General features: G+C 45.1%; 2 protein-coding genes across 2 annotated transcripts in view; one reads left to right on the top strand and one right to left on the bottom strand.

Annotated features, from left to right (window-relative positions):
- The window catches only part of LOC119434648 (tachykinin-like peptides receptor 86C), a 63,434-nt gene extending 52,557 nt beyond the window's left edge, over positions 1-10,877 (top strand). The window contains exons 4-5 of the mRNA XM_037701749.2: positions 8,646-8,842; positions 9,909-10,877. Of these exons, the coding sequence (XP_037557677.1) occupies positions 8,646-8,842; positions 9,909-10,143 (432 nt within the window). The 3' untranslated portion in view covers positions 10,144-10,877. The remainder of the gene's footprint in view (positions 1-8,645; positions 8,843-9,908) is intronic.
- Positions 10,878-12,045: 1,168 nt separating this feature from the next.
- Positions 12,046-16,642, bottom strand: LOC125947435 (uncharacterized). The gene is made up of 4 exons (XM_049672145.1): positions 16,099-16,642; positions 15,974-15,996; positions 15,369-15,410; positions 12,046-12,541 (listed from the first exon to the last, which is right to left on the bottom strand). Exons 1-4 carry the CDS (start codon positions 16,139-16,141, stop codon positions 12,311-12,313), a joined length of 339 nt encoding a protein of 112 aa, XP_049528102.1. The 5' UTR covers positions 16,142-16,642; the 3' UTR covers positions 12,046-12,310.
- Between the last annotated feature and the right edge of the window lie 5,668 nt (positions 16,643-22,310).

Genomic DNA, 22,310 nt, shown 5'->3' with positions numbered 1-22,310 from the left:
CCTTTGTACCCAATATTTAGCTCTCTTTTTGCACTAGTTAAGGTGTGGTACCTAATTTTTTTTATGAAAATAAATATTGTTACTACAGGTACGTGTGTCGCCGTATGACTATTGAATATTTGATAAATAATATTTTATTCAATTCGTATTTGAAAACGTTTACATTCGCCCACCTTTACTTCTTGTACAATGCACAAAGAGGCACTCAAGCCATTGTGGTGCTTAATGAAGTCTCTTTTTGCTGCATGTAATAGTGGCAAAAAGCAGCTTCTCACAGGGAACTTGATTGTGTTGTCTTGTGTATTGTTCTTCTGCCATATGTATTCTGAATTGATAATTATATCACAGACAGATATATAACCTCTCAAATGAACAGACATTTATTTGATACACATGAACTCGCACCCTGTTCAGCTGGCTTTCAGTTACGCTGATTGTGGCCAGCCTCTATAGAGTATGTCTGCAATGTGGTATGAGGGTATGTGTGCAGTGCTACTGTTAAGCCAACTATTGTTCTCACAGTAATGTATTGAGTAAGGTTATTGCATAATTATTATTAAAAAAAAGACAGCATTAGCCCAGGTTTTAAGGGGGAGAAAATGGTTGGTGTACTTCACCAAGCATACAGACAGCATATAATGTGACTACATACCATGTGCTAGTTTGTATTTACAAAGTGTTTACAAAATGGGGAAGGTGGCAGTGAGACTCCTTGGGGAAGCAACACTTCAGTTGTACTGATGGTACGGCGTGACCATATAATTTCCTTATTGCTTGGTTAAAAATATGGTGGGTTACAACCTATGAAATGCCACACCAGCAAGGCTGAACATCCATCCTTGCTTTTCAGTGGCTTAAATACGCCACTGCGTTGTTGAGCCTGTGTTGTTGAGATTCCGAAATATCGCCTCGTGTGCCACGTTGTCAAATGCCCCCTTCAGGTCTAGAACGAGAATGGCCCGTGGTGTGTGGCAGGGATGACAATCTCCTTCTTCAATTGCATTAGCACGTCCTGGGTCTCAAGATGTCATATAAAACCAAACATGGGGTCTGGCATTTGCTGGGTTTCGTCCAGGTGTTGTTGGAGGCATTTGAGTACTATCCTTTTCATGATTATGCTTATGCATGATGTGAGGGATATCAGCCACAGGTTGTCAATGTGCGGGGACTTGCCCGGTTTGGGGATAAAGCGTACTTCAGCTGTTTTTCATTCTTGCGATAGCTTGCGTGATGTCCAAAAGTCATTGAAGGGGTCTAGAAGCATCTCAAGGGCCTAATCTTCGAGGTTAGCCTCGAAGATTATGGTTGGGCCCGGGGGCACTGCTTCGCCGGCTTTTTTTATCAATGGAACAACGACATAACACAGAATGAAGAAACACGAGTGCTGTGTGACACTGTCATATTCCATCATGTAATCAATTGTACGCTCACTTTTAACTTGGCAGCTACTAAAAAAAAAAACGTAAGTAAATGAACAAGCCGTAGTTGAATATTCACTCGCGTGCTCGGTGATGAAGAGAATTGACTTGTCGATCTACACAGCTGTATTCCGCGATCATAGAACCATCTGTATAAGAGTATGTTAATTTACAGGGCATTCATTTTAAAGTGTTACGGAATTTTTAAAAATCGCCTGTGGCAGGTAGCATAATTCTTATCGTTGAGCTGGGTTATTCGATGAGGTGGACATTAGTAGCACAAAAAATCGAAACACATATTCAAGTAACAAAATTTCACTAATGAACTTCTTAGTTAATTACTTTACGACACATATTGCAATTTACGAATTATAGCCGGTGAGCTTGCAAGACGCATCCACTTGAAATGAATTTCCAGGATGACGCCAGCTTTGAGATATTATTTTCCAAAGTGTGGGACGAAATACATGGGCGTTCTAGTTACTTTACTGCTTTAATGTATAAAACAGCATTTTGGTAAAAAAGTAAGTGGAACAACAGTGCATTTTTAGGGCGAGTTTGATGGCACATATCTCCAAACTGGCGTCATTCTGGAAATTCATCCCAAGTGGATACGCCTGCCAAGCTCACCGGCTCCAATTCGTAAATCACAATATGTGCTGTACAATAATTAACTAAGTTTATTAGTCATTTTTTTAATTAGTTCAATATGGGATTTCTCGTGTTACTAATGTCCGCCTCATCGAATAACCCAGCTCAACGATAAGAATTATGCTACCTGCCACAGAGGATTTCTAAAAAAAAATTTTAAAACTTATACATGAACACCCTGTATAACGCTGCGGCGCTTCAGTGTGCTACGCTGTTGCTGCGACAGATCCCTTGTTCATTGGCTTAAAAACACACGCGCGGTCTTGTAAGCTTTCGCTAGCACATCTGCAAAAAATGCGCCGTCACGCCGCACACAACCGAGTACATAGCGATGTGTGTTGTTACAACAGTATGCGGTAGCAATGATTTAAAAAAAAAGAAAGAAAGGAAAACGAAAAAAAAAAGGCGCCGGTAAGATCACTGCATAGTGTTCGAGAGGTGGCTCAGCGCGCCAACGCAACACATGCAGTCAACAGAGTATGACAGTGCAAGAGTTTTGCGTTTTCGCTGTGACGCGGAAGCTTGAACCCACGCCGACAAAAATATGCCAGTGTCGTCTGCTGTTGACGGTAGTTGCCGACTTAGAACATCTTTGCCCCGCCTCTCGGTTGCCGGCTCCTAACATACGTCGCGTCCCCAAATCGGAGTGCGGATGCCGGCACATGCGAACCGCTCGAGCTCACTAATCAGAAAATTACCTAATAAGAAAACAAACGTAATAACAAAATCCTGGCTCGGGCCAAAATTTTGCTGGTCGCCAGCACACAAACGCTGCGACCGCGCTGTTGCATGTTGCCAGTCGCTGGTTATCTGTTTTCCCAGCCAGAGGGCGCATGCGTACGGCACCGCTCGTTGGGTATGGTTGTGGGATATTCTTCAATACGAAGGCATAGATGACGATTTCGTGGAGCTGCTGAGGGAGATATATCGAGACAACCAAGTACAAGTGGCATGGGAAGGCCGAAAAGGAAATGAAATGGTGGGAATTCACCAAGGATTGAAGCAAGGATGCCCTCTGTCACCATTGTTGTTCACGCTTTACGTCAAGGGCATAGAAAGACGACTGGAAAACAGCGAATTAGGTTTTGATTTATCCTACATGCGTAATGGACAAATGGTGCAACAGAAGATCCTGGACTGATGTACGCAGACGACATTGTGCTACTAGCGGACAATAAAAAAGATTTACAGATACTTGCGAATATCTGTGGGAACGCAGCGACAAATCTAGGCCTTAAGTTTAGCACAGAGAAATCAGGGATTATGATCTTTAATGAGCACACGAGTAACTTCGTGGTGTCAATTCAACAGCAAGTAATACCCATAGTGAAGCAATATAAGTACCTCGGCGTACACATAAACGAAGGAAAGAATTACTCAATCAACCACCAAGATAATCTGAAAATAAAGGGGAAGCGGAATGCAGCATTAATGAAACACAGAGCACTGTGGGGCCACAATAAGTATGAGGTGGTGCGTGGAATCTGGAAAGGAGTTATGGTGCCAGCGCTAACATTCGCAAATGCCATTATATGCTTAAATCGGATATATTGGCGGGTTTGGAAGTTAACCAAAGATCAGTAGGCCGGTTGGCTTTGGGAGCACACGGTAATACGACAAATGAGGCAGTGCATGGAGACATGGGTTGGGCCTCTTTTGAAGTCAGAGAAGCACAAAGCAAAATTAGTTTTGAAGAAAGGCTCAGGAACATGGATGAAAATAAATGGGCAGCTAAAGTGCACAAGTATCTCTACATGAAAAGCGTGGACACAGAATGGAGGAAGAGGTCAAGGAAGTTGGCAACCAAGTACAGGATAATCGAAACTGTAAATAGACAACCAGGGGTCATCAGAAAGTGAGAGAAATAGAGACCGTGAATTGGATGCAAAGAATGGAAACGAAAAGGACAATGGAGATTTACAAGAATGAGAAGAAAGAAATTAGAAGGGAAACTCTGTACGATAACACAAAGGGCAGTGCCTTGCTATTTGAGGCTCGAGCCGGTTGCCTAAGGACGAAAACATATCGGAACAAATATTCGGAATTAGATGAGACATGTGTATGCTGCAGTAAAGATCCAGAGACCACTCAGCACATCCTAATGGAATGCGACGGGATCCACCCAGCGAGAACCGTAGGTAACGTGCAACTCCCAGAAGCGCTTGGGTTTAAAGTGGAAGGAAACATAAACAGATCAGCCGTAGAGATCAGCAAGAGACGATTAGAGTACTGGTGGAAAAAAAGTAGGGAAAAGATGGATGCGACCTGATCTCTTAAAATCATAGGCAGCGGTACAAGGTAAATTTTTGAAAAAGAAAAATAATGATAGGTATACAAAAATGCAAGATAAAGAACATGTATAGTATACCTGATTAAATCAAGCAGGCTAGGTGACTATTTGTCGCCGCCCCGTTTCAAAGGGGATGCCAATAAATCATCATCATCATCATCAGCTCGCGCCGGTCCCAGCGTGAATCGAATTTTGTGCTCGGTTGCTTCAACCGTCCGCCGCCACTGAACCGCCAGCATGCGGTGCGGCTTGCGGCGATGAGCGGCTCGAGCGTGTAAAGGCCCGAAGAGGGAAAAGCCTCGGCAAATTGCTGGACCGCGAAGTTCGCGCGCTTGCGCGGACCAACGGCGGTCCGTATGAACTGGTGACGTCCTATCACGTGATGCGCGAACCGCGGTCGAAAAGAGCGATGTGGTCCGTCGTGTGGATCGGCCTTAACCAGGAACCACGTAACAAGTATATATAGTAGTAAACATATATTTACTACTATAACATACATATATAACCAACTGTCGGCAGCACGTATGTGCGCTACTATATGTAGCACACAAATGTCAATCTATTATAGTGAAATAAACTACGGTTAATCTAAAATTTGGAGGATGCTTAAGCTTCGCCTTTAAGAGTGGAACACGATAGCGTTATCGGGCTCCGTTCGCATCACATTTTTACAGCGTAAGCTGTTATGGGCTCATTATAATAGCCGTTTCGGTTCGCGATGATGCCGCCGCTGACGGTGGACGCCGCCGTAAAGTACCCGATTCCCGAAAGTACCCGGTACCCGAAAAAAGTACCCGATTCCCGCCGGGATCGAACCCGCGCCCACTGATTGGGAGCCCGATACTCTACCACTGAGCCACACAAGCGCTTGCAATTTGCAAGCGCTTTGAAATTTTTCTGACGGATTTTACTTTGAGAAATTCAATTTTTGTTCATCAACGCCTAGCGCCACGCGGAGGGCCTGTGTGGTCGGGGTGGTTCGGGATGATGAGGTTCGGCATGATTATTTCCGTCAGACGCCGATGCTTAACGCCGACGCCGAAGCCGAAGCCGACACCGACGCCGGATTTCTGCGACATGGGGCCCTTAACACTGTCGCGTTATAAGTCGAACTAATACCTCCATCTCACAGCATAACAGACTACGGACAAGAATATGACTAATTTACCTTCCATGCACCTATAAATCTCTTTCATTAGCAAATGCGTAGTAAGATGTTGGTAATGGGATGCCTGCAGCGCGACGACCATCGTCGCCACTGGAATACCTACATTCCCTTTGAGAATATTTAATAAAAGCTTGCTGAAGAGTACTTGGCTGCAAGATTGCTGAATTATGCACTACTGGGCAATAAAGAAACATCCGTTCTGCATCATCGTGACATGTTTGTAAAAAGCTGACATGTTGGTTTGCATGCAATAATAACGAATACATTGTTACTGCGGAAACGGCTAAGTAATTACAGATTCTACTCATAGTGCAAATATCTGTAAAGTTCTGTGGGTTCCGCAAAAATATATATGAGACAAATTGAAGCAATTTGAACTTCGGCGTAATAAGCGTTCATAATATCACTCTGAGGAGAGAGTGAATGACTATGCCTGAAAAGTGGCACAGGCACTTAAGTCACTGCATATAAGCGTTGCAGCGCCTGCCGGACTTTTCGAAAAATCGGGAAATGGGTTTGGTCATGAGGAATGGGATGCCACAGACAACGGTTCGCGCCGTACGTACCAGTTCAGAGTGCTTCTGAAGTACTCAGAATGCATAAATATATCAACAAGCAGCTGTGAAAAGTTCTAACAGGTTTATTCTACTCCTTATCATTGATGTACTCTTCGTGTTTGGGCTGATAAATCTATACACCTTTATTGGTTTTGTTATTTTTGGTATCATTGTAGAAGTTTTGTTATTTTTATAGAAAATGGCAATTTTCTGTGCGGGCAAGCCTGCTCACTGAGCTTTCTTCACGTTTGCTACTGTATGATAACCGCCGGTAACGTATGCCTTGCACTTGAGAATTCAATGACATTAATCATTTTGTTTTTGCCTGCGTGCCAGCCATCATCACCCGACCACCGAAAATGGCATTGAACGGTTATGGCGCTTCGCTAGACGCGGTCAATGGCTCTGTGGAGGCTTTTTACCAGTGAAATTTGGTTAGTGGCATAGACTAACGGCTTAATCGTGGTGTTGTGCTGCTAAGGCATAACAGAATACAATGAAAACGAAAGAAGAAACAGAACTTTAGGAAGGAAGCATTTGCACGTTTTCTTGATACGCGTGCTACGCCAGTCGCGCTAGCAATGACTCAAATAAATCAAATGGAATCTTCCTTTCAAAAGTGCTCACAGACGAGCTTAGTCGGCTGAGGTACGTTGTAAAGGGCGCATGCGAAGCAGGAAGTCTGGAACGACTTCTTGTTTCAAGACGTGCTCTTGCAGTGAGCTGAAAGCATTGAGTGTTTTAAGTTAATAAAATAATACGGTAGTTTCTCTGAAATTGCTCTTCTCAGCCTAAGAATGCGTTCAAATTTGTAATGTTTTCCTCGGTTGCCATACTTTTATTGTACTGTATTTATTTATTCACGAATGCTGTAATCTCATACAAGATCGCAGCAGGTACAGAACGCGCGGAATATAAATTTTCATCAATATATGTCACTAAGTTCAACATAATTAAAAATACTAAAATTAACTTATTTGATTTTAGACAATAAGAGAGAATGTTGCGTTACAACATCATTAGAAAGATTATTACACTCCATAATAGTTAAAGGAAACGAAGGAATGCTTAATAAAGTAATTCGGGAAGTTAACTGCATTATTCTGCGCATGCGCTACTGATGAAAGCATCGCATGTGACAACAGCTTCTTAGAGCCTTTGGAAGATCGGCGAGGTGTGACGTAACTGAAGTTATATCAGTGTTTGCGTATGTGTCAAAATCGTGAACGAGGAAAGCAAGATTTGCTTGATCATACAAGGGTCATTACATTGTTGATGCTTCGATTACATAGCGGTCAGTTCAGACAGCCGGCAGGTGAGTCACAGTGCATGCATGAGAACAGGCTTCACTATAGCGCAAGGGAGCCATAGGACCTGCATGAAAAAGAAAACAGGATTCATCAGCATACCACCTGGCGAGCTCACACATGCGACTTGTATTTGTAGGCCGCAAAAAAAAGGAAAAAAGGAAAAGAAAGAAAGAAAGAAAGAAAGAAAGAAAGAAAGAAAGAAAGAAAGAAAGAAAGAAAGAAAGAAAGAAAGAAAGAAAAGAACTGTCGTTTGTGCGTAGTATGCTACATGGCATGTAGAGACTATATTTCTTTCGCTAGTTTCCGGCCCTGTCAAAGACAAGCCTCCTTGGCACCAGAGACATCCCTTGTCCAACAATTGTTCACCGGTTCGTTGCTTGTGTGATTAGTAATTCTATAAGCAACTCACTCCCATACAATCTGTGCTTCCTTTCAGCTCGCAGCTGCTAGAGACGCTGGTTGTTGATGGCCGAAATTCTCGGACTTCGATGGCTGAAGCACAGACTGTAGCTTCAATTATCTGCTGCACCTTCGAGTTCCGTATGCGCTTTGCAGGACCGCTCTGAATCTTGTTTAGTGCGTCTTCGATTCCTGACTGGTCTATCTCGATGCTACGCCACTCTACTGTGTCACTTGTACATGGGTGTCGCTTTTTGAACGCTTACTATTTTTGTGTTGCCATGATGGACAGTGCCTCATGCAGCGTTTGTGATTGTTACCGAGATCATAGAACATATACTCAACTATTGCCCTTATTTCTATAATGAGAGAAAGACATTGCGTGCTGCTTTCAGAACAGATAAAATACCATGAACTCGACCGTAATCTTCACAGTGGACCATAAGAGCACTGTTGCCCTTTTTGAAGACATGTGGATTCTGCGAGCTTCTTTTGATTTGCGCTCTGAACGCTGTTTTGTGTGCGCGCGCATCACTTGTTATTTTTCACCCATTCCTTTTTTTTTTGAAGCCCTCATTATGTGTAGGATAGCAAACCAGGTGCAACCTGGTTAACTTCCCTTCCAATCTTTTTCTCCATATCTCTCTCTCTCTCTCTGCTCTGATATGCGGGCACTTAAACTTCAGTTGAGGAGTGGGCGAGCAGGCATACGAAATTACAGAAGAGTGCACGCCACGGGAAACTGCATAGAAGCGTCTGTTCTGTCTTAGCTAGGTGATTCTATGTGCAGTCATAAGGGCCGCGCATACACGCCAGGTTGACCATCGCTTTGATTGTTGCGTGCGTGCGCAGGTGGTGAAGATGTTGATGACCGTGGTCATCTTGTTTACGGTCTCATGGCTGCCGTACCACGCTTACTTCATCTACCTGTTCCACCACCCGGGTGCCGCCTACGCGGACTGCATCCAGCACGTCTACCTGGCCATGTACTGGCTTGCCATGGCACATACCACGTACAACCCCATCGTGTACTATTGCATGAACCAGAGGTCAGTACTGCATGAAAGAAAATAGAGCCTCTATCCAGTTAAAGCGACTTAGTCGCAAGCTATTATTGTTGGCATTCAATGGTTGTTTATAAAAACGGAGTTACAGTGGTAGTGGTGCGATGATATGCGTGGGCGCTACAGGTCGTCATGGCGCGGACATAAGAATAAAACACTTTCAACTGCCACATGAATCATCATGGCAGGCTAAAAAAATATGATTTCATGTAATAAACTGCTGAGCGTCTATAATTTAGCCCGGTACTATTGTTTCCATAACTGCCTGAAAAAAAAAAAAACTGCCACATTGCGCAGCTGCAGGTGGTTCATGTTAGGTTCCCCTGTAACTCTTCTTAGTAAGAAGGTGCAATGTCATGTCAAAACTTATCACGTGCAAGATTATTCATTCTGCCTGCAGCAAATGGCTTTTAATCGAACCTATAGTCTTTGGAAGAGAATGGAGAAATGTGAGGTTGAATGTGATGGAGGCTTGAAATGATTATTCAATCCCGACGAGTGGCTTGTATGAGTCTTGATGAAAATTAACAATAAACTGTAGAGAACCTAAGGACCAGGGACAACATACTTAGACACGCATACGGGCTCTGAACATCGTAGCGTTGTATTTTCTACATTTGACAGCCTTGCTGGGTATATCCCAAATCTTATTCTGAGTTTACGAAGCCCAAAAAATTTAAAAGCTGTAGAGACCTGCCACAGCGTACACGTAACACATGAATCCAAACGTTTTGACATAATCGCCTGTCGGTTTTCGTTAACTATATATAAAGTAAATAACGTGTTTCGAAACGTTAGGTGTAATAAATTATTTACTCCTAACGTTTATACCTAACGATTATTTTTGATTGGAGACGTTATTAGCTTTACGGTTATAACATACGCACAAGCTTTTAGAGCCCATTACTCTGCACAGAGCGGGAGTAATACGCCGTTAGGCGTATTACTCCGGGCGCTCTGTATTACAACGGGCGCTCTATATTACACGGGCGCTCGTAACGGGCGCTCGTATTACAACGGGCGCTCTATATCTAAGGTTCATGATTCACAGGTTCAAGCGGTACTTCAGGCGCTTCCTGTGCTTCTGCGTGCGTTCACTGGAGCCGGGAGACGAGCGCCAGTACAGCCTCGCACACAGCCGGTGCAGTGTCGCCAGCAGGACTCGAAGCCTCCAGCAGGGTACCAAGACGAAATCAGGAGACGCGACCACCGTGAACCACGTTCGCATCTGTCGTAGCGTGCCATTATCGATACCGACAACGGAATGTACCAGTGTCCACATGTAAATGAAAGCAGCGACTTCAGACGCTGAAAAACAAGCTTCAGTACAGAACCGAGAACGCTATATACTTCAAGCCGTCCTGATAGCTATCGTGCTGTGCGTCTACATCAATTATCAAAGTTTCAGCTATACGGCTGCACCTAAACTATGTACTACCTACGTTTTTTCACTAAAAGAAGTATCCAAAGAAATATCCACTTTGCGTCAGAAGACAGAATACAGCGGCACCCGAACCAACAGCTGCCGACCTCATTGAAACGTTCTTCATGCAGTACCGTCCTTCCACGCACTTTTCGTAGTATACTTACGCATAAATTATGTGGGGATGATACAAAATCTGGAGGATATTGTTCGAATTGTATACAGAAATCATACGGAACTGTGCGACTTCATTACGAAATGCTTCAACAGGGAGTGTGGTCGAAGAAATCTTTTGGTAAAAATAGTTTATTTGCACCATGTACAGTGTAAACGCATAATCGCACAGTATAAACTACTACACCAAACAATACTCTGGATTTCCTGGACCCATGTTCAACAACGCTTTGAACGATAGAGTATTTCGTCAGGCCAGGCATCGCTCAATCGAAGTGGGAAACGTAATATGGTGAAGGTGGCCGGCCCATGACAAATGGTTCTAGTGAACCAAGATATTTGTGAATTTCACCGCTGACTACTGTCAAATAATTTCTTATAGAATAAACACTTTTGGCTCGTGTGGAGAACTGGGGCATGGGGTTCAATCTTATACAGAGTGATCAATTTTAAGTTTTACGGAATTTTTTGAAAATCGGCTGTAACATAATTATTGTCCCTGAACTGGAGTATTCAGGGAGGCGGACATTACTTACACGAGAAATCAAAGATCATATTCAACTCATTAATGAAACTCACTAATTAACTTCTTAACTACTTTACGGCACGTATTGCAATTTACGAATTGTAGCCGGTGAGCTTACAAAGCGTATCTACTTGGAACGAATTTCCGGGAGTGCACCAGTTTCGAGATATGCGCCATCAAAGTCGCCAGTAAAAATGCACTTTTGTAGCACATAATGTTTTAACAAAATGCTTTTTAATGCATTGAAGCACAAAATCAACTGGAACGCCCATGTATTTAGTCCTACAGTTTCGAAAATAAAATCTCGAAACTGGCGCAATCCTAGAAAATTCACTTAAAGTGGATACGTCTTGCAACCTCACCGGGTACAATTCGTAAATTGCAATATGTACCACAAAGTTATTAATGAAGAAGTTAATTATAAAATTTTCGCTAATTAGTAGAATATGTGTTTCGATTTCTCGTGCTAGTAATGTCCGCCTTTTCGAATAATACAGCTCAAGCAGTAGAATTATGCTATCTAGCACAGGTGATTTTTTTTTTAAATTCCGTAAAACTTAAAAATTATTACCCTGTATTCTGACACACGTGAGTCATTAACCCTGTCCTTTCCAGAATGACAGTGACTGGCATAACGAAGCGCTGCGGGCTACTTTGGCGTCAGCTTTCTGGAGACATTGCTTTCTACTAGAACGTATATCTTTTTTAAAGTTCGTCGGAAGCACAGCTACGTGCGCTTCAGGATGACACACTCAGACGTTCTGTTTCAATTCCGCGCCTTTTGTAGATGTAGCCTTCTGGTTAATGAAATGTCACCTTAAAGGTTTTCATTTTAGCTGATGTCGCATTGTTTTATATTATGGCCAAAAAACTCCTACTGCTCCAAACCTCACCAAGGGGTTTGGTGCAGAAGTAATTTTGTTCGTTTCGTAATTTCTTATACAATATCGAAAATTTCAAGTTTGGTAACCTTATTTATTTTGCGGCATAACGGGCGCTGAAGTCCACGTGGTCCACGGGCCGCCACACCTCGTGTCAGCACACAGACAAGCCGTAAATTCTGGAAAGTCATAACTCATGACTGCAGCACGTCGACACCTTCCTGTACTCAGCCCAATGTGTCGCGTACAAAACATGGAAGTGGTGTCTATTACTGAGCAGAGGCTGAGTGCTATAGCGCCGCTGTTATGACTATAAATAAGCTTGCGCACTGGACTGGGCTCTCGTAAGTACCTATCATTTTCTTCGAAGCAAGACGAGGGGCGAAATGAACCCATTCTTTTATTCGACGAAGCTGGTCGTCACAGCATAAATGCAGGTGGCACGAAGCTCATCGGCCCTTTCCAATGGGGACCTCGAGGCCGATGCCCACTTGGCCCTGAGGCCTGCCTTTGTACGTCTTGCCGTCGACGCGGGTCGCGCCGTGTGACACTGAGCCGGAGACGACCACTCGAGTGCCGCCCTTGCCTCGGTACACGTCGTACTCTCCGCGTACAGTGCCGCCCACATTGAAGTTGCGGTGGTTCTGGCCGCCACCAGAGGCTTCGACGCTGAAGCTATGCTGCGAAAAAAGAAAGGAAAACATCTTTGAGCCTTGAATTAAAGAGCACACTTTTGATCGGAAACGGCTTGATGTACTTGTCTTTACGAAGAAACAAACTGCGCTGAACCAACGCCAGCGCAGGACCGCTCCTGTTTAATGTCTGTGTATGTCTCGTGTAGGACGGTTGTTCATGTCTATTCTATGCTCGTCCCTCGTTTTACGTGCCGTTATTAGTTGATGATGAAGTAACCAATAAACGCGAACTTCCGCCCTGTAGTGACGTCCTACGCAGACTAAGCAGACATTTCAGATTGCAGGATTCGAAGGGAGTCCCCGCGCCGAAAGGCTGTCTGTATAGCCTTTCATTTTTGAATTACTTTGATTGAGGTCTTGCGGTACCCTGATACACTTCAAGCCTGCTGTTGTGGCCCGTCTAAGGCCCCAGTCGGCGGAATGAAAGCTTTTATTGCTGCAGCAGCACGAGGTCGCGGGTTCGCTTCTTGGTCGTGGTGGCTGCATTTTGATGACAGCGAATTGCAAAAGCGCTTGTGAGTGAGTGAGTGAGTGAGTGAGTGAGTGAAATAACTTTTATTACAGGTCCGGCGAGGACGCGAACTCGTCGCGCACCCGGCTAGTCCCACGTCGGGACCGGCAGGTCTAGCCCACCAGCCCGGTCGCGGGCACACCGGACAGCCAGGATTTGCTTGTCTAGAGCGGGGCTACGCAGAAGCGAGTCCCACTCATCCTTGCTGAACTTGGGGTATCTCGACCCGCACTCCCAGAGCATGTGTGCTAGAGTGGAGGTCTGTCCACAGGATGGGCAGGCGTCGTCGCGATATACGTCAGGGTAAACTTCGTGCAGAACGGCCAGACACGGATATGTGCCGGTCTGTAAAAGTCTAAGTGAAACAGCTTGCGCCCTATTCAATTTGGGATGAGGGGGTGGAAAGACCCTTCTGGACATGTAGAAAAATTTTGTCACCTCGTTGTGAGTAGCGGGAGCATCCCTGTGGCCGTAGGGGGAAGGGGTGTCGGCTCTCCTTACAGAGGAAGCGCGGTCGGTGAGGTCGCGCGCAGCCTCGTGAGCAGACTCATTGAGGTTCGGGGGAGCACCCTCGACCGACCCTACGTGAGCGGGAAACCAGTGAATCGAATGCGGTTGAGCGCGAAGATGGCCTGTCTGACCTCGGCAACGGAGAAGTCTTCGTCCAGCTCGGGGCGAGGAGGGCCTCGGTAGTCAGGGAGTTGGGTCGCCGGATCCCCGTCGCGCCGGATGGGCAGGTACTTCTGAATGAGCTTGGAGACGAGTACATCAACCGTGTGAGACCTGGTGGCTTCGTGAAGGGCCCGGGCCAACGTATGCTTCTGATTTGACTTGGAGCCGCTTTCGTCGAGAAGGTGCTTCAGCATACCCCAGGACTTGCCATTGCGCATCTGTCCGTCAATGGATTCGCAGAGCTCGTCCCACTGCTGCTGGCATAGCGCTTTGCAGTGGTCATCGATGACCTTGTTGAGCTCCGAGATTTTCTTTCGGAGTCTGCGATTGAGCCTTTGACCCTTCCATCGACGGAGCAGGGCGTTTTTGGCCTCGATGAGATGGGCGAGTCTGCTGTCCATTCGCTCGACGTCGATTTGACTTGTACTTAGATTTAGGTGTACGTTAAAGACAGACCGGGGGACAAAATTATTCCGGACCCCCTCCAATACGGCGTCCCTCATAACCCACTGCGCCATCTTCGGGGCGTCAAACCCCAGAACTTGAATAGCGATTTTAAGTGCATTTCAACTATTCTTTCAGTTTTCCTTTTTATTGTTCTCTTAATTTCTTACTTTTCATAACCGCTGTATTCTAAAAATGTTGACACCACTATACAGTGACTAAATCTTTCATATTTTCATTTCAATAATATTAATAAAAATTTGGAGGACGCTTAAGCTACGCCTTTAAGAGTGGAACGCGATAGCATTCAAAGATCCCTGTCGGCTCGTCAGGCTTCCCGGCAATTGCAGCTTTTCTTTCTTTTTTTCTCCAACTTCGCCTTTGCGCGCGGTTGCCATTTTGACCTCATTGGTGGCTGCCGACGATGCGAGCGCCAACTGGATGGTGTTTTTGCAAGGAACAAACCTGCGCGCGCCGCCGTATGAATAGTAGAAATGCTGGAAAAGGGGTTGTGTTTGACTTTCCGCGTACGATAATTATGTTTTCTCGTATATTCAAATTACAATCCGACGCTATTACGTCTGTAGGTTGTGGTTAAGTCGTACTTTACAATTTTCTGACGCATTTTACTTTGAGAAGTTCAGTTAGTTCACTAACGCCTCTGCGCCACGCGGAGGGCCTGAGTGGTCGGGGTGGTTCGGGATTATTTTCTCAGCCGACGCCGACGACGGATTTTCTGCGACACGGGGCCTCCAACGCTATCGCGTTAAAATAACATGATGATTGTGACGAAACTGATACCTACTCGGATGCTGGCGCACAGCTTGCTCTTTTCACCGACTGAAAACCTGAGGAGCTCGACATGGTTAATCAGAGACGTAAAAAAAGCGCTTTCTATCATGAATGTATGTCGTGAAGTTACGAAGCTACCGATCATTCATGCAAGTATAATTTCGTCGCTTAAAAAACATTATTTCTTTAAGTTAGAGCGTTGTTCTGAAACTAGAATTAACTTTATTGACAAGAAAGAAATAAGCAAAGCCTACCAATGCAGCGTTCCTACACTAATGTTCCCATAATATTTTAGTCATCGTTGCTTTTAAGAAACCGCTACGTAAATCAGCAGGAATCGCGGAAGCGTATATCTTGTCAATTGGGAGGTGCAGACTCGGGTGAGACACTTACTCGTGGAGGAGGTGGTGTAAACTTGAAGTTGAATGGCCTTCTCTGTAACCGAGGAATGGGGAAACATCAGGTCCTTCAATTTGATTGTGAGCAACGGAGAATAGGCTTGTAAAAGGTTTTACAACGCGAGCATTGTAAGCTTTACGAACTCCTTATACACATCCCAGCTAAGCTCTGTTGTTGCCGGCTAAAAGAAAAGGCGTGGGATCGAATTCCAGCCACGGTGGCCGAATTCCGCTGAGGGCGGAATGCAAGAACTCCAATATATACCGTCGATTGGGTGCACGTTAAAGAACCCCAGGTAGTCAAAATCAGGAGTCGCCCACTACGGCGTGCCTCATAACGATATCATGGTTTTGGCGCGTAAAACCCCAGAATTTATTTTTAAAAAGAAACGACCCCGTGTGATGACAAAGACAAAGGCACTCTAATTTTGGTACCTCCTATCACTAATATTTGCTCTAATGAATTAACACATCTCGGCACTTGGTGTACGAGCAAGGATGCTCAGGCCACCCTAACGGACATTCAACTTGCCCTATATTTCCCTGCTAAAACTATTCTTTGTGTCAATGACCATTCTCTTTTCTTCAGAAACGACTTACTTGAGAGTTTGCTACTGCAAGAGCTGAAATAAAACGAAAGTAAAGCATGAACGACACGATTAAGAAATTCACTACAAATTGTGCGAATCATTTTCTTGGCCATTTCAAATGCGGTAAGTACTTACCTGCCAGCGCGACTAGCAGGGTGAAAGTCACAGCACGAGCCATGGCAAGTATCGTGGTCGTTGAGTGCAAAAGCCAAGAGCACAGAAGCTGAGTACTATTTCGTTCAGGGTTGGCGCGCTTATATATCGGTGCTTAGGCATTGGCTCAGCATGAGTTTCGTGCACAGCGTACCATATATACTGGAAAGGCTTGATAAAGTTCGCGGTCGGAAAACCCACGTCAATATGAAAGGTCGGGGCATAAGTACACGACAAAGAGCACTACGCTTCGTGAAATATGTTGAACGTCGGCGAGGAGTCGATGGGGCGTGGGTGAGTGGGACGTTTACAGCCTTCCTTGGTTTCCTACTTAACGAACCCAACTGAGGGAAAGGAGATTTCACTCAGTTGGATCCGTCAAGTTTCTCTGGCCATGCGCACGTTGCACATTTTTACTCGTTTTTTTTTTTTTTTTTTTTTTTGATCAGCTATAGTTTCTGACGACGGTGCAACTCGGCGTCGGGACCCGCGCTTAAGAGCTTCCTGGCTACCGCTGTGCGCCCGAAGCACGTTTGCATCCGTGGTGGGAATGCCTCGCCTCAGCCGCGCAACGTCGCTGCAACCGGCGAGGAAAGCGCCGCTGACACAGGTCTAGTCTTCACTTTTCAGACGTCACTCATCGGCGGCCGGAAGAGCGGTGTCGCTAACGCCGGCGATAAGTTAGTCCGCTCAGCGCGGTCCCAGATCAAGTGCGGAGGGTGCAAGCGTAATGAATGAGCTTGTCCCAGACGACTGCTGTTTTGTTGTATATTGCATCACGCTTCGTCGGGATGTTTCTAGTTACTTATATATACACATATATATATATATATATATATATATATATATATATATATATATATATATATGAGCGTGTGTGTGTGTGTGAGGAAGGCTAGACCCCGGCCGAAACGAAATAAAATGTGTTTGCTTTTCTACGCGCCCATGCACTTCTTTGAATATATTTATACAGTAAATATAATGAACGAGAAAAAGAGAAACTGAGGGGCTCGACGTTTATTAGTCAAATCATAAGAAGCCAACATACAATGACATCAAGGACAGCATAGGGGAAATTATTTGTTGTTCTTAATTGAATTAAAGCAATGATGAATAAATGAAAATGAAAGTGGATGAAAAAACAACTGGCCGTAGCGGGGATGCGAACCCACGTCTTACCAATTCAGATACGGCGGCGCAGTTTTCCCGTCCACTTTCTGGGGTATTTATGTTTATCTGCTAGAGCTAACGCTTGGTGTGTTACAGCGCTATCACTCCCGGGCGTGACAGTGGATGTAGAACATCCTATCTAGCACAGGCGTCATGTAGTACGTGAACATTTGCGGTGAAGGCAACTATATATATATATATATATATATATATATATATATATATATATATATATATATATATCACCAGCCTAGAACCGCTGTATGTTGACCGACAGAGTAGTGCCAGTGAGCACACCTCCATTCTGCATAATCAAATATATGTTACGGAATAAAGCATGCACGTAAAACGTAGCATTATAGGCATCTCTAAAAGGCATAGACATCTTATGGAATAGCGCGTGGCATAGAACGACCTGCTTGTTTTTCTTAATTCGGGCTACCACTACCTTTAAAAAAAGAAAAACGAAATTCTGCATGTGCCATCGCATACTCCGGCTTACATAGTACGGAATTTTGGGCAACCAATTAGCATCAGTGAGCGTACGTGTGTTCCGCGTTTTCAAGGAATAAACTACTGAATAAACCTGTAAGTACAATGTCGGTTCGTAGGTATCTCTAAAGCGCATCGATCTCATAATGGAATGGGGGCGAAGGACTCCCTAACGCCATCCTTGAAAGGCTTTTCCCTTCGCCTCCCATCACATCTATTGTCACAATCAATCAATCAATCAATCAATCAATCAATCAATCAATCAATCAATCAATCAATCAATCAACGGCGGGCGTTTTTCAACGGCTTCCTCGTTTTTCTTATATTTCCTACATTCGGCCTCCTCCATTCTTAAGTCACTGGGTATGGGCCACCATGACGTCAGGGACATAGAAACCGTAATTGAATATACACGCGTCTCGCGTGTATCTCTGCTTACACTTTTCTTCCCCATTCTTCCCTGGGCAAACATCACCTCCGTCCTCGTGACATTTCTGCGTCAATGTCGCACGCTGGGCATTCGCACTTAGGCAAAGCTTGCAAAATGTGTACTGCATAAGCATTACCATTGCATAAGATTACACGCTGTGTTGGATTAAAATAAAGAAACTTTTTTGTATCAAATTTGGTTATATAGCATTTAATTAACCGCTTCACGAACATTTCACTTCACCTAAGTTACAAGATGTGCCTTGGATATGTATATTTGCACGCATCATGCGTGTTCTTGCATCCAATTTAATTGAAACATTTAAAGAATGCTTCGCTTAACGTTGATTCTAAGGAGCGCGTTGCCTATGCCTTATTTTTTTTTCTAGCCTAGTCCGCTTGCTACACACGGAAATGGTGAGAAGGATAAAAAGAAAACGATTTGAAAGCATGAACCAACGTTGTGGTTGAAGGACGGTCTTGATTTACCTGCAGCGTAAAATGAAGCCTGTAGGTAAAAGTAAAATACAGCGGAGCAAAACAGCCATTATACACGTGATCACTTACAAGTCACTTCAAGGCATAGCAGGTCTGTTGGCATAACACAGGGAAGAAAAAGTGCGTGCAGGCACTCATTGCTTGCGCTTTTGCTTGTATTTTTTTATTCTCCAACGTATACCTGCAGGCGTGTAAATGCGCCTAAAAGACAAGGTCGAATTAAAGGACAAAACAGAAGTAGGCGCATTCCCATACCCGCAATGCTGAACCAACTCGCCCAGCTGGCTGTGTTGACCAAATATACTTACAGCTTAACCAACAACACGCTTTGGTACCTTGGAATAACGCCAGCGTAGTGCAGGTCAGAACAAAAGCTCAAAACTGTCTTGCCAATGTGTGAACTCGCAAAGGCAATGACACGTTCATGTTGACTATATTGCATGTACACATATGTAGGTACTATCCACAGCGAACATACATTAACGCAAATAAGTTTGCTCGATGGGTAAAGCGTATGCATGGCGCAAGAAGGAGCTCACATTTGCGAAAGCTTGACTCTGGCGAAGCTTACAAGAAGACATTTCCTCAGGGCCAGACGTTAGGTGTGTAGGTAACAAAAAGCTTACAACAATATCTTGTTCGTGAAAGCCCTAGCTGTCTAGGAAAACTTTGTCTCTATTGGGAGGGAAACAATGTCAATCGGTGGGCAGCAAATCGTTGATACCTAAGAAGCGCATCAGAAAGCACGAGTGTAGGGCGTTGCTTTGGCTGCGCTCAAAACAAATGCCACTCTGACAGGGCGGCAGCCCTGCGGAGCAAGTTTTCTGTGCGGCTTTTCTTGCCTGATCGCAGACGCAGTAACAGCCCACGAGAATCCCGGGTCACTGCGTTAGACAGATGCTAGAAAAACAAATAATAGAGGCAGGAGACGAACAGACCAGAGATGGGCAATGTTTTTACTATAAACAGCGGGACTCGCCAAGCGCTGGCGAGTAAATGTCGTCTGGCGTGACTGGCGGCGAACGGAAATTGCTCCGACATTTATAGACCACCTGGCATTGCTCAGCAAGCATTAACTTCTGCGGTTTTCTTTCTCATCTTCTTTTTGGCTGCGCTATATAAACAATGCAAGTTGTTTACCAGCTAGGTAGGATGGTGGCGGCGAGACTCACAGAGACTTTGGAAGTTCGACAAGCGTCTCTGATGGACTGTCTTCTTCGGTGGCAGACAGTTAATCTTGAGCTTTTCCCATAGGCGTTCATTCCATGCCACTGGCAGGTTGGAAAGGAACAATAAACATGCTTCCATATATCACCTCGACGGCTAAAAATAATGAGGAAGGCAACATTTACACTTTGCAGTGACAGGAATGTTCGTTCGTGTAAATCACGAGGTTGATGGTTTTTCCAGGCCGCGCCAGCTTCGTTTTGATGCTGGCAGAATGCAAAAAGAGAGTATTGCGCATGCTAAAGAACATGAGGGAGTCAACATTACATTGTAACCGTTCACCATGATGTTTATAAAGTCACCACTCGCCGTGGTTGCTCAGTGTCTATGGTGTTGGGCTGCTGAGCACGAGGTTGCGCGATCGAATCCCGGCCACGGCAGCCGCATTTCGATGGGGGCGAGATGCGAAAACAGCCGTGTACTTAGATTTAGGTGCACGTTAAAGAACCCCAGGTGGTCCAAATTTCCGGAGTCCCCCACTGCGGCATGTCTGATAATCCGATCGGGGTTTTGGCACGTAAAACCCAATAATTTAATTTTAATCTTTTTCATAATTTCGCCCTTTCCCTCCTATGAAGAAGGTGTTTGGCGTCTAATTGGGGCAGTTAAATGCAGTGGCTTTGTTTAGCCAGTCACAGAGTATATTTAAAGGCGGGTGTTCAGCTCTCATGTGGCTACAATCTATTATGCGGGCTCATAAGCTACAGCACCGCCATTATATTCCACGGAGGCGAGGATGAGATTCCGGGCAGTGGTGGCTGCGACAAGCTGGAGAGATCGTATGTCCGAATACATTTAGCACGTGCAAGGCCACACTTCAGCCGCACTAGATGACCGTGCATGATCGCTAGACCAATACGAAAACAATATATCGCGCAGCAACTCGGAGCATGCCAAACGGTTTCCTTGCGTCTTTTCCGTGTTGGTTGCTTTAATGAAATTCAGAACGACGTAAGAGTCAACACAGAAGTTTCAGCTCCCGTCAAGGACTCTACCAGCCGCCGCTTTTGCTTCGTAGCAGTCAACGACGCGTTGGGTGTGAACGCGTGGAAGCATACCGAGGTCATTTGCCCACACCGTTAAGGGAGACGGAATTTGCGTTTGCAGGGCCACGTTATGAGGCAAACACAGTATATATGTATGCACAACACCACACCAAACTGAATGATACATGCAGCCTATGCCGCGCGCGCCCACAAACAGTTTCTATACACGTCCTTCACTCGACCGCACAGACCGCACGTCTTATCTTTCACGCTATTAGTGGAAACCTAATGTGGCATTGCGTGCTCGCAGGATTGGTGGCATCATGGAAAAAGTCTAACCGATGCCAATACAGAACCTGCGACGGATAACATTAGCCGCTCTTCACTCGGTGGACTAGTATAGGCGGTGCATTACAAGAAAAATGTGGTTGATCCCTCTTATATAGGAATCGGTATAGAACACGAAAGTGAAACGTGTCTTCACAGAAGTAGTGTAATGTTTATTGCACATTGATATATAATGTCTATTGGTGTTTTGTGGCTAAAGCGCCCTTAGGCGTTGATGCACCCACGCTGACGCCTGGTGGCACGTCTCCTCCATCACGACTACCAACGTCGATGACCATGAGCAACCGTCGTGCATATGGAAGCTGCACTACGCTGCACACGCTAGCACAACGCGAAATACGAAGCACGTAACTGACACACTAATACAACGCGCAAGACAAAGCACGTAACTGAATCGTCACCGAGTCAAATCAGCGCGTACAGCGCGTCGTAATTGCAGCCTCCGCGATCAACTTCAGAAACATTTTCAGAGCTAATTGCGGAGGCCACGCTCCGCTGTGCTGAGTACGGTGAACGCCACCTAGGTGGCGTTGGTAGTGCTTCTTGATGCCAGCGTCCCTTCGAATGCTGGCATCGAGGCGTCGTAGTGCTGAGACCACCGAAGCGTTCACTGTCGGTGCGCGTTAGTGTCATAATGCAGTACTTCTCTTTTCTGCTCGTAGGCGGCGGCACCGCCCCGAGCAAGAGCGCGGGTACACGGAGGAGTGTTAGATATATAAGGCGCGTCTGTGTAGCTCTCTGCAAATGCGTTTGTGGAGCAATGGGTTAAACGCTCGGCGATCTATCGTCGCGGACCGAGAGGTCGTGGGTTCGATTTCCAAATTTTGCATGTTTGTGGAACTTTTTCTTCTGGTTTCTTTCTTTGTATTATGTTCGTGTACATTGTAAGCTGACGTATTTCCGTGACGGAAATACGTCAGTGAAGTCTTGGTGGACCCCGGCATAAAACACTTTCGTGTTAAAAAATTTGGCGCTTATTGTTTGTGTAATAATGACACGCAGCCTAAGCAGAAATTTCTTTGTGTGTCCCAGTAATGTATCCAA

Source organism: Dermacentor silvarum, chromosome 1 (genome assembly GCF_013339745.2).
Source record: "Dermacentor silvarum isolate Dsil-2018 chromosome 1, BIME_Dsil_1.4, whole genome shotgun sequence".
Classification (NCBI taxonomy): domain Eukaryota; kingdom Metazoa; phylum Arthropoda; class Arachnida; order Ixodida; family Ixodidae; genus Dermacentor; species Dermacentor silvarum.
This window is presented reverse-complemented; position numbering and strand designations above follow the sequence as displayed.

Excerpts from the sequence above, each read along its gene's own strand:
- LOC125947435 (XM_049672145.1), bottom strand. The coding sequence starts at position 16,141 with ATGGCTCGTGCTGTGACTTTCACCCTGCTAGTCGCGCTGGCAG. Across the intron at positions 15,997-16,098 it reads CCTGCTAGTCGCGCTGGCAG|CTCTTGCAGTAGCAAACTCT; the intron begins GTAAGTACTTAC and ends GTTTTATTTCAG. Across the intron at positions 12,542-15,368 it reads TTACACCACCTCCTCCACGA|CATAGCTTCAGCGTCGAAGC; the intron begins GTAAGTGTCTCA and ends CTTTTTTCGCAG.